Source organism: Pyxicephalus adspersus, chromosome 6 (genome assembly GCF_032062135.1).
Source record: "Pyxicephalus adspersus chromosome 6, UCB_Pads_2.0, whole genome shotgun sequence".
In the NCBI taxonomy this organism is placed as follows: Eukaryota; Metazoa; Chordata; class Amphibia; order Anura; family Pyxicephalidae; genus Pyxicephalus; species Pyxicephalus adspersus.
Window position 1 is genome coordinate 58506550 of NC_092863.1, and position 10698 is coordinate 58517247.

Genomic DNA, 10698 nt, shown 5'->3' on the forward strand with positions numbered 1-10698 from the left:
GAACAATACCAAGATATATTCAACAATCTATAAAACTTCCAGACAGATCAGGAAAAACCTGTGAAGTGTTCCTCTTGATGTAATAAAGTAAACTGTGTCTCAAAATAGCTTTATTTAAATTGTTGTTTTAAAATATATGGCCCCCATGATCCTCCCAAGGCATGGGGGTTTGTAATCAGAGAAGTTAATGACAAAAATAAAAATTGAGCAAAAATAAAATGTGTTTTATATATTAACAGTGAAAAAAGAAAGAAAGGGGTTATTTATTTAATAATGAAGTCAAGATTTTACATATATAGTGTAGAATTTCCCCAAAAAAGGCACATATTTAGTTTGTTCACAGGTGGAGGTTTACTAGACATTGCATTGGGAGCCTGTTTTATATATATAGTGATCCCACTGGGGAAATTTCCCCTTTTGTCCACATTAGAATAACACTGGAAGACATTTTACAAAAAATATTTTTTTTTCTGTGTCTATAATAAATAGATTTTACATTACTCTCTGCCATGTCCAAAAATAATGGAAAATGGAAGGGACACTTCCTGAGTTTCAATCCCTTCTACTCTCTATCAAATATAAAATAAAACACACATTTGGTTTATTCTTGAAAGAGTCATTCAGTGACATATATTAATGTAATAATGACTAATAACTCTTAAATGTTAGCATTTTATGGTATGTAAAAAATAATCAATCATTTCTTGGAATTATGAGGTCGCCATTCATCTGAGCGCCCAGCATTAAATTCAGACCTTCCTAAAATCAGGGTTATCTTTATGTCCAACTTGTAGCCTAAGGTAAAACAGAAAATGAGCACCTTTATCTATAATTACCTGTGTTAATGTATCTTTCAATTTTGTGTATACAGTGCCCGTAAGCGCCCCATCCCATACTACAGGCCTAGTCCATCTTCTTCGAGCAGTGCAAGTAGCACTCCATCTTGGTTCAGCCCTCGAAGCAGGTCCAGAAGCCGCAGCTACTTCAGCCACAGAAGCAGTCGCAGCAGGAGCCATAGCAGTAGGAGAAGCCGCAGTAGAGACTGGAAGAGGAGTAGGAGCCGAAGTCAAAGCTGGAGCCAGAGTTCTGACTCATGTGACAGCATCAGGCGTTAAGACATTTGTTTGACTGCAAGAGCTTCCATGTCATGTATAAGAAGCTCTATAGTAGGGCTGCTCATATACATATTTAAACATTTAAACATTCATTTCAACTGGTACTTAAAAGGTTCCGATAATCAGACCAATGGCAATTTCCATATTTACAACTTTATACTATAAATTAAGGAGCTGATTAGGAATAGCAGAAGAGGTACTGAAAGTGTCCTATACCTATTTGCTGATTGTCACTGAAGTCATCCCACACAATGAAGTCAAACTATCCAAGCTACAGAATCCAAAGCACCTGTCGCTCACTTGGAATCCCCATGACTTTCTGACACTATGTGGAATGGCAAGCATGTGACTTTGTCACTGTTCAGATGCTAGATGTCAAATTTATCATCTGTGTGGTGCCATCAGAGCCACTGAAACCCAATACTATCTCTGTATACTCATCTCTGACAATGCAAACCTGGTTCACGCCAATTACTTGTTTAACCAGAGGGTTAAAAAAGTTTTATTCCTAGATGATGGGATAACAGCTGTTATACATGGAAATACCAGCTAGGAAGAGATCTCCCCAGCCAACCTCATTTCACTCTGACCTTTATAAGAAATGACTCGTTTAGATAACTGAAAGGCAGGCTAGATCAAGATCAAAATGGAGCTAAAATTTTTACCTATAAAGAAAAATCATGATTACTATCCATCTATGCATCATCAAAGACCCCAAATTCATTATGTTTGTGGTATTGCTATATTGTTTGTGGTAATGCTTTATATTTATGTATTTATTTTTGTATTTATTTTAATTTACACTGATATGCAAAATACATGATATATATATATATATATATATATATATATAATTTTTAAAAATTTTTTTTAGGAGCGGTGTTTTGCAGTTTTAATAGTCAATATATGGTGTCCAAATAATCTTTAACTGCCACAAACAATTGGCTTTTTTACTGGTAATAATTATTGAAATATCAAAATATTCAGTTCAAATATAATTGCACAATTATAGAACTTGAATGGTATTGTTCTAAGTTTTTTTTTTCTTTCCTTAAATACCATTTCATGTTTATTGACACAAAATGTGCTATAGTCAAGTGTAATATGGCTTCTGATTACTAATTACTGATTGTAATTACTAATTACAGTAGAGCCATGGTTAATAATACTACTGTGAGGAGTGCAAAGAAATATAAAAATTGATCATGCAGCAAATGTATGTAGAGAGGTCACTGTATTTTTTTTAATTATGGGTCTTCCAGGCACCACTTAAAAAACATTCATATTAATATATATGCCACTATCAAAGATACATAACACTTCTGCTTTTTATCTGCTTTAAAATGTAACCTGGTCCAGGTGTTTGTCTGCATTTAAAATTGGGAACATTTCCGCATTGCTGTATAGTGGCAACCATTGACCCTAAACTTGACCCTGTTTTCCTTTTACACATCATAACCCCATGCTTTTTACATTTACCAGAATCTAGAGTTTCAAATTAAATTTATCTTGTCTGTGACAGAAACTATAAAGGACTTTATAGTTTGTGACTCTTGTGACTCTCCTAAAGCTCTGAGCAGCCCTATGGTCAAAGAAGGTCAAGGCAAAGCAATTTCTGGTTTCATATAAGTGTAAATGGCAAAGGATGGGTGGTAGGTCTGCAGTATGCCCCTGCACAATAGTCATTGTTGTATCAATAACATGGACAGTCATGGCTAGGTTATATTTCAACAAATATGATTTAATATTCTAGCTAGTGCACCCTACAGAACAGCAAAGTGTTCTAAGAGTACAACTGAAGTGACTAGAAAGAGAATACCATTATATCTATAGTTAGTAACCTTATTTGTACCAGAATGTTTGATTGAGTAGAACCATAAATGTTGATTTTTATTCCTACTGATTGATTTTACTCCTTTATGTTGATTTTTACTCCTACTGTTGATTTTACTCCTTTATTTTCTGCAGTAGGGTCTAGGCAGTCAAAGAACCACTGAGAGGACATAATATGATGACTATTTTTATATTGACAGTTCAGTACATGTATTTATTTTTTAGTTATTTATTTATTATTTATGTAAGGAAAATATCAGGGAACTTTTACCTAAAGCGTTATTGATGTAATAAATAAAATGCAATGTTAACAAGACATTACAAAAAAAAATACACATAAGCTTGTATTTGAGAACATTGATGGTAAAATGATTTGCCCCATGTAATGTATTTCTGTGAACCTGGAGAGATACATTTCTCACATTTATGAAATATGTATCATGGAAAAATGCTAGTAAACACTGCAAGACCAAAAAGACATACTGTGCATAGAAGGACATGCTTCTTTCTTGGTTTACATACCTTTGTCCTGATGATATCTTGCTGCTTTTAATGCTTTTTTATTGTTATTTATTTATTTTGACCTGTTTAAAGGGGTTATTTATGTATTTATTTGTATTTATATTCCAAATGAAATACCATTTTTCAGTATTCCACTGCAATATGAGTTAGCAATGTGGAGAGTTTTTTAAACATTTTTTAACATTGCTATGATCATGTTTGTTTTTTTTTTTTTTTTGTTTTGCTTCTGATTATATTCATACTTTTCATGTGGAACTGTACTTTCAAAAAATTTAGCAGTGATAATTTTAGGAAGGAAGAAACCTTATTGTCTCTTCTTTCATAAAACCCTTTAACATGTTTTGTGGTTTGCTTACAATATTTTATATTTATGCACTGACTGCTGTACATGCATAACTCAGTGTGTAATCCTGGCATCTGTAGGAGCTGGGTGCCAAGTAATTCCTGTGCACATGTACAGGAGTTACATCTGCTTTGACTAGCTTGGGATGGATAAGACAACTCCAGACCCAGAAGAAGTCTGAGCAAGTATGACAGCAACAAAGTAGGGATGGAGGGAAGCATGAAGATTACATTGCTGGATGCGGGCACTTTAGAAGGTAAGTAAAATGCATGCATGGCAATAGATCTGGGAGAGTATTACCTTTAGGTTATACATTCAGATGAAAACTTGATTTAGATTACAATATTTTAGGGTTTCTGACCAATGCTATGTTTATCTTAAATCTAAAAGCTTGTGACAATAACACTGACAAGGGTATTGATATCATACATGGAATTATTTAAAGGCAATAAAAGCAAAAATCACTGTCAATGTTGTACAAAGTTGTTATTTTTCTTTAGAAAGGTTTTTGCTCTTATGAGCCAAAAATAGGCATTGGTGTGCTAAAATAAGGTGCTTTTTCTCCATGTTTTCATTTCATAGCAGTCCATCAGATGTCAGTTCAATTCAGTTCTGAAAAATAATAATTCAGACCTGTTATTCTGAATTGCTCTGTAAATGTGCAGTAGCCAACAGAACAAACTTTAGTTTTAACCTGCTGTGATCCCAAACACTAACATCTGATTGGTTGCTGTGGTCTACAACTCTTCTGTCTATATTTTTGTATGTTGATCTTATTTGAAAACAGAATGTCTAAGGCAAATTGAGGATCAGGGCATTAATTAATATAAATGACAGTGTATTTCAGATTTGATTCTTCAAAATAGAAGAAATTGAAGACTCCACAGAATTCTAAAATATAAATTTCCACATCTCTTGATATTTTTATGCTGAATGATATTTTATCTAAATTACACGTGGTCCCCATGAATATTACTAAACAATAACATTCTCTTTGTCAACCTATTTCATTATTTCTGCCTTCTGGATTTCTTTTTTAGATAATATTTTGGAGGGCTATATGTACAACAGAGGTACTATTTTATTATAATTCAGAATACTGTGTATTAAAATATTCTTCATGCAGGCAACAAAGATATTTTCCATGCATGCATGCAAGTTAAAACCTGGCAGCTCTAATTGAATATACTTCTAGATTTCATGGTCACTTAGCCCAGCAGCATAAGCAAGGAGTGAATGTTACAATTACTTTTAATGATGCATAGCGTCAATACGAAAGGAGCATTATTGCACTGCATTAAAAAGGCAATTACAAGCATCATGTGTATTTTAACCTGTCAGTGGAGACAAACTGGTCATTGTGCATCTATCTTCCCACACTGATGAGTCAAAGCTGGAAGAGAACAACTTTCTCATCAATAACTTTACAAAGCTCTGGACAGTTTACTAAACCCAGATATCGTACATATTGCAAACAATCCATGTTGATTCTTTTCCTGTTTTGGGAATGTTTCACTTTATTTTAAATGTTAATGTCTATGTGTGTTGAATTTCTGGACCAATATATTGTTGCTATGCATTGTAAATAAGTGAGGATGTAAAGGGAGTGTATTTAATATTTATATTGTATTTATGGAATAGTGTTGACATGATTGTCTGCTAGACTTTGCTCATATTAGGCACACCTGGTAACCTGAGGAGCCTCAGTACATCGTATTTGAATTCATGTAGACACTAGCTTTGTCATGTAAAGTGGACTTTAATAAATAAGTGAAGAGGGAAAGATTTCCATTTTATAAAAGGCTTGACTTGTTAAAAATGGTTGCTCTATGATCATTTGACCTGAATGACCAAATAAACCAGGAAGGCACCTCCATGGCAGGCTTGCATAGGTCTAAGCCTTGGATGTAATATACAAGTCAGGATTTGGGGGTAGATGGATATATTTTGCTAGGAGACATGCATATAAATTTACCTTTGCAGGGAGGCAAAGACTATGCTGGGGAAAGACCATGCTCAAAGTACAAGCAAGTACAAATAATGTATGTTGGTGCCCAAAAGTGAAAGTGTTCCTTATTAGGTCCTCAATTAGAGTAGGAACCAGTAGAAATACTATCTGTTACTTGCAGATGGCCCTGAGCAGGGATACTGCCCATGCAAACCTCTTCCAGAGTAGGACGCATTCATTTTATATGTGGCGGGTAAAAGTCAACCAGAGGGTGGCTCTGTGATGTTATGCATCAAACACAAACAGATAAAAAAAAATACACAGAGAAACAAATGCTAAAAGATAGCTAAATTGGGAAATGTTAAGCCTGTTCCATACCTAAAGCACCCAAACTTCAACCTCTTCCTCTAGCTGTTTGTTAAGTAGACAAATGTAAAACTTTAGACAAATGTAAAACTTTATTATATATCAACAATTTCAATATATTATGGTAAGCTAGGAGGAAGATATACAGTAACCAGCATCATGGAAACAACTTTTGAGCACTTTTTCATAGTTTATATAATTTGTTAAATGAATAAGCAGCATCAGATGTCAGATTGCACTACAGTGCAATATGTAACACAATAAGCCAGACAGTTGGAGTGCTAACAGGTACTCAGTTGTTGGGGTAAATATACTAGGTGTCAAGATAGATTTGACAGCTGTTAAAAAGCAAGTTTTTTTTCTGTGCCTATGCGTGCAAACCTTGAAAAAAAGAATTTTGCTTAACTTATTACAGGCAACTACACATACATACATGAAGGTGTCTTCAGTATTTTTCCAGAGTGCCCAGGAGCTCAGAAAGTTACTCTATTTTTAGCTGGGAACTTTGACCAAGATTCTCCCATCCCTTGCTGTTAGGCATTTATACTGCCAATCACACATAGCAGCCAATGGTAAAGTATGGCATTGGGTGAGTTTTAGTACTGATTTTTAGTTTTTGCATCCTATACTCCAACATTGTTTTAAGGGTTCATTGGGTACCTGAAAATTTGTGTAGACACCAAAGTCTAAGTGTTAGGTTTTTCCTATGTTTTACGTTCCTACATTCTTTAGGGTAAACACATTGTAAATATTTCAACATGGAAGAATAGGGATGACTTCTGCTTATAGACACATATGATCTGAGGCTACAAAGTTTTTGTTTCTGCTGTTTTTGAAAGCTCTGATATGAACAAATTTTTCCACTGCTGTTAGATATTGGGCCAAATCCCCTTCACAGCAGAAGAGACATTGATCGCTGATTTTTATATCACTGTACAAGGCTTAAAGCCGTGTTGTGTTCAGAAACATTCCATAGTATTTTGTTTGTTAATATGTCCACAAACACTGGAAATAAAGTATTCATATGATAACTATATTCTGATTATTGTATTCCTTTGCCTCAAATCATTCACAGGTAATACTGGAGAATAAGCTCCCAATGTAAATTTTGTATTTGTGTGTGTTTGTTTTGTGTAACAACTTTGCAGTAAGCTGAATATACATGGTGACCCTGTTGGAACTTGGACTTGGTGGCAATACTGCAACTTACCTTTCCTCTGAATGAAGCTGAATAAAGTTTATACAAAAAAGTGAATAAGTTAATACTAAGAGAAAGAAGTATTGGCTGCAGCTTAGCCCTGTTCATAAATTGGACCATGTAGGGCAAAAGACATATCAATTGAATATTTCACCTGAGTGAAAAAAATATTGCTACAATATATGAATACATACCTATTTATGAATATTCATAACCAATGTAATTGTAGAGGGGTGTATCTGTGTTTGCATTACCTTACTTAACTAATGAGTCTTAACTGAAGCATTCCCTAATGGAGAATCAATTACTGCCATTGAAACATATAAACTTGGAAGATTCTTTATCAGGGAATATTTTAGTGAATGTCAGATTCACTTCAAAATAGACCACCTAATGCAAAACAAATACATTTACAGTTGCCATTTAAACTCCAATGTTACCTGTCACCTTGAGGCCTTTATAACTGACGAGCATTTTTTGGCTATATACAGATGTCATACTTATCAAGACATGGACCTCTGAAGGTGTTCTGCGGTATAAACTACCAAGATATCAGCAGCAGATGTGTTAAGTTGCATTGCCCTCACTGGTCTGCCTTCTTCTAATAGTTCATCCTGCTGCTGTAACACATTTCTTTGGGTAAATGACATGCACACTGATCCACCCACATGGTCTAAAAGAAAATGTGACCCAATAAACCAGGCCGCTGCCTTCCATTGCTCTATGGTCCAGTTCTGATCCTCACATGCCCATTGTTGGCACTTCCGGCATTAAACAGGAGTCAACATGGGCATATTGGGCAAGATGGGCCCCATATTCAGAAAAAGGTGCTGACACCTTTGTCCCATGGCCAGCATTATCTTTTTCAACAGTGGTTCCTTTCTGATATCTGGCTATCCCTACTCTATGGTATCCCCCAACCACACACACACACAATTGTGGTATGTGTTAAACACTGCATACTGGGCACATTGCATAAGACCTGCCATTTTGGAGATGCTCTGACCCTGTTGTCCAACAATCACACTGTTTGCTTCTTTTATATCCATTTATTCCCATACATTTACTATTTATAATGTTAAATTTGTTACAATAATAAAATAGAATTGTTACTTGATATATCACAGTACTTATTATGAATACAATAGAGAAAACCTGCCAAATTGCACCATAATAGCCAATATGTCACCTTAGGGGCTTTTTCCTAAATCTATTTATATAATCAACTTTTTATAAGTAATCTTAAGCAAACAACTTGGATTTATTTGAATTTTACAACTATTAAAATGAAATTGCTCAGAACAGTTTTTAGAGGTCATCTATTCAACGACTATAGCAGTATCTGACTTTGGTGGATTTCACTTACAGCTCCTTATCTTGACAAGATGTGTTGGTGTTACAGAGAAAGAACACACTAAACTTCTTAGAATGGTCAGTTTTACCAGAAGATAGATATGATTACTTGAATAGCTAGCTGTTGGTTAAGAACATTAAAGGGGCAGTCCACCACAAAATGATGTCATAGTTGTTATATACCACAGATAATCAAACAGAATATCACCTGGTATGTTTTCTGGCTTTTTTTTAGCTGAATCTGAATTGCTCCCATTATAGCAAGAATCTATAAGCTATTATTACATTCTCCATAGTGGAAAACTGCAACACACACCATGGGAAAGAATTGGCTGTGTCGGGTAGAAGTTCCAGTTCAGGTGCAAAGAACTTGAGATGTTAGCTAGCAAGTGATTCAACTCCCTGGCATGTACCCAAAGTTGAAATTCTAATACAGCATGAAAATAATAATTACATGAGATAAATTAATTGGTGTATCTCAGTTGTTGTTCATCTCGTCCAGCCTCGTTCAATCATTCCGTTTACTTGCACTCATACTACACTCAAGTAGTACTCCAAGCAATGATAACATTTCTGATTGAAATTGTCAGAATCATCTCTCCATGTATGTTTTTTTTAAATTACACATCATGCTGCCATTGAAGAACTGTGTAAGGATTAGAGATGGTACACTAGGTAAATGCAATAAGTATATGTACACTGAGTATATGTAAGTGACAACAGACACAAATGTGGATACATAATGCACAGGCAGCTTTTTAGTTTTGGTATCTAACACTGTCTTATATGCACATGGCACCTGGTAGACCACACTGCACTACCTGTTTTTTTTAGTTCTGGTAGAGCCAAATAACCTAAATGCATGTTTTTGAGATGTTGGGGGAAAGTTGAGTGTCCTGAAGAAATCCACACAAACTCTTTGCATGCAGATCCTGTTTCCTGGTTGGGATTTGAAACTAAGACCTGGCACTGAAAAGATGATAGTGCTCCCTACTAAGGCAACTGTGCCAACAAGCTTTCTTTTTATTAAAATGAGTACTTCAGCTCTCAGATACAGGTGTGTAAAAATTGGCCAGTGGCAGGACAGTTTACATCAGTCATTGGAATGTGACTTGCTGTGGAGCAGTGGCAGGCATTGTACCACCTTCTCATATTTTTCCTTGTCTGAATTGTACTCTGTGTTTCCTCCTGAAAGAAGCTAGAAGTGAAGCATTTGAACAGCTAACTGCGCATGGCCAGTTTATTGGAGTATGTCCAGCCACTCTGGACAGGGAAATACAGGTGTGTCTGTCATGCCTATGTTGTATAACGTGATCAATTCTTTGTTTAAAATAGAATTGAATGTTCAGGTTCATGCTTCTATTTGTGCATCTCCATTACACTTTGAGATCATTATTCTCAGAGAATGAATTCTGTTTTTGTATTTGTTGATAAAATGAATGCTATTAAAAATAAATCAACATGTCCCATATTTACGGATATCTGGTCATACAAATGTCCCTGGTCCCAAAAATGGGAGAGTTCCTGTTTTGTATAGACTCTGCTGGTAGAGTGTCACTTAGCTATTAGCTGGTGCTATGTTGGCACATTCCTAGAAGGTTACTAATTTCAGCTCACTGGTGTATGAAAGCTTTACTGGACAAGGGGATTTAGGGATCAAGTTTGTTTCCTGCTGAAGAATTATATACAGGTTTGTATTAAACACTACATCCAAAAAGAATTATTTTCAATATTTATCTATTTGTAGTGGCCATGTATCATTTATTTATCTGAAATACTGCAAACATTATTATCAAATTGTTTAAAAACTGTATATATATGGACTGTGTAATAGTGGAGCATTTTGTCCTAAATATTGCTTTATGGAACTGTATGGTATGGGTACATACCCTGTTTCCCCGATGATAAGACACTGTCTTATTTTTTTTTGAAGGCCAAAATATGCTCTAGGGCTTATTTTCAGGGGGATGCCTTATTTACCCATGAAGAAGACTACAGTACACAGTTATTGTTCATGTGC

General features: G+C 35.1%; 1 protein-coding gene across 2 annotated transcripts in view; it reads left to right on the forward strand.

Moving 5' to 3' along the window:
* The window catches only part of SRRM4 (serine/arginine repetitive matrix 4), a 91169-nt gene extending 84008 nt beyond the window's left edge, over window positions 1–7161 (forward strand). For both annotated transcript variants that reach the window (XM_072415967.1, XM_072415966.1), the window contains one exon: window positions 872–7161. In XM_072415967.1, the coding sequence (XP_072272068.1) occupies window positions 872–1115 (244 nt within the window). In that variant the 3' untranslated portion in view covers window positions 1116–7161. The remainder of the gene's footprint in view (window positions 1–871) is intronic.
* The last annotated feature ends 3537 nt before the right edge of the window (window positions 7162–10698 follow it).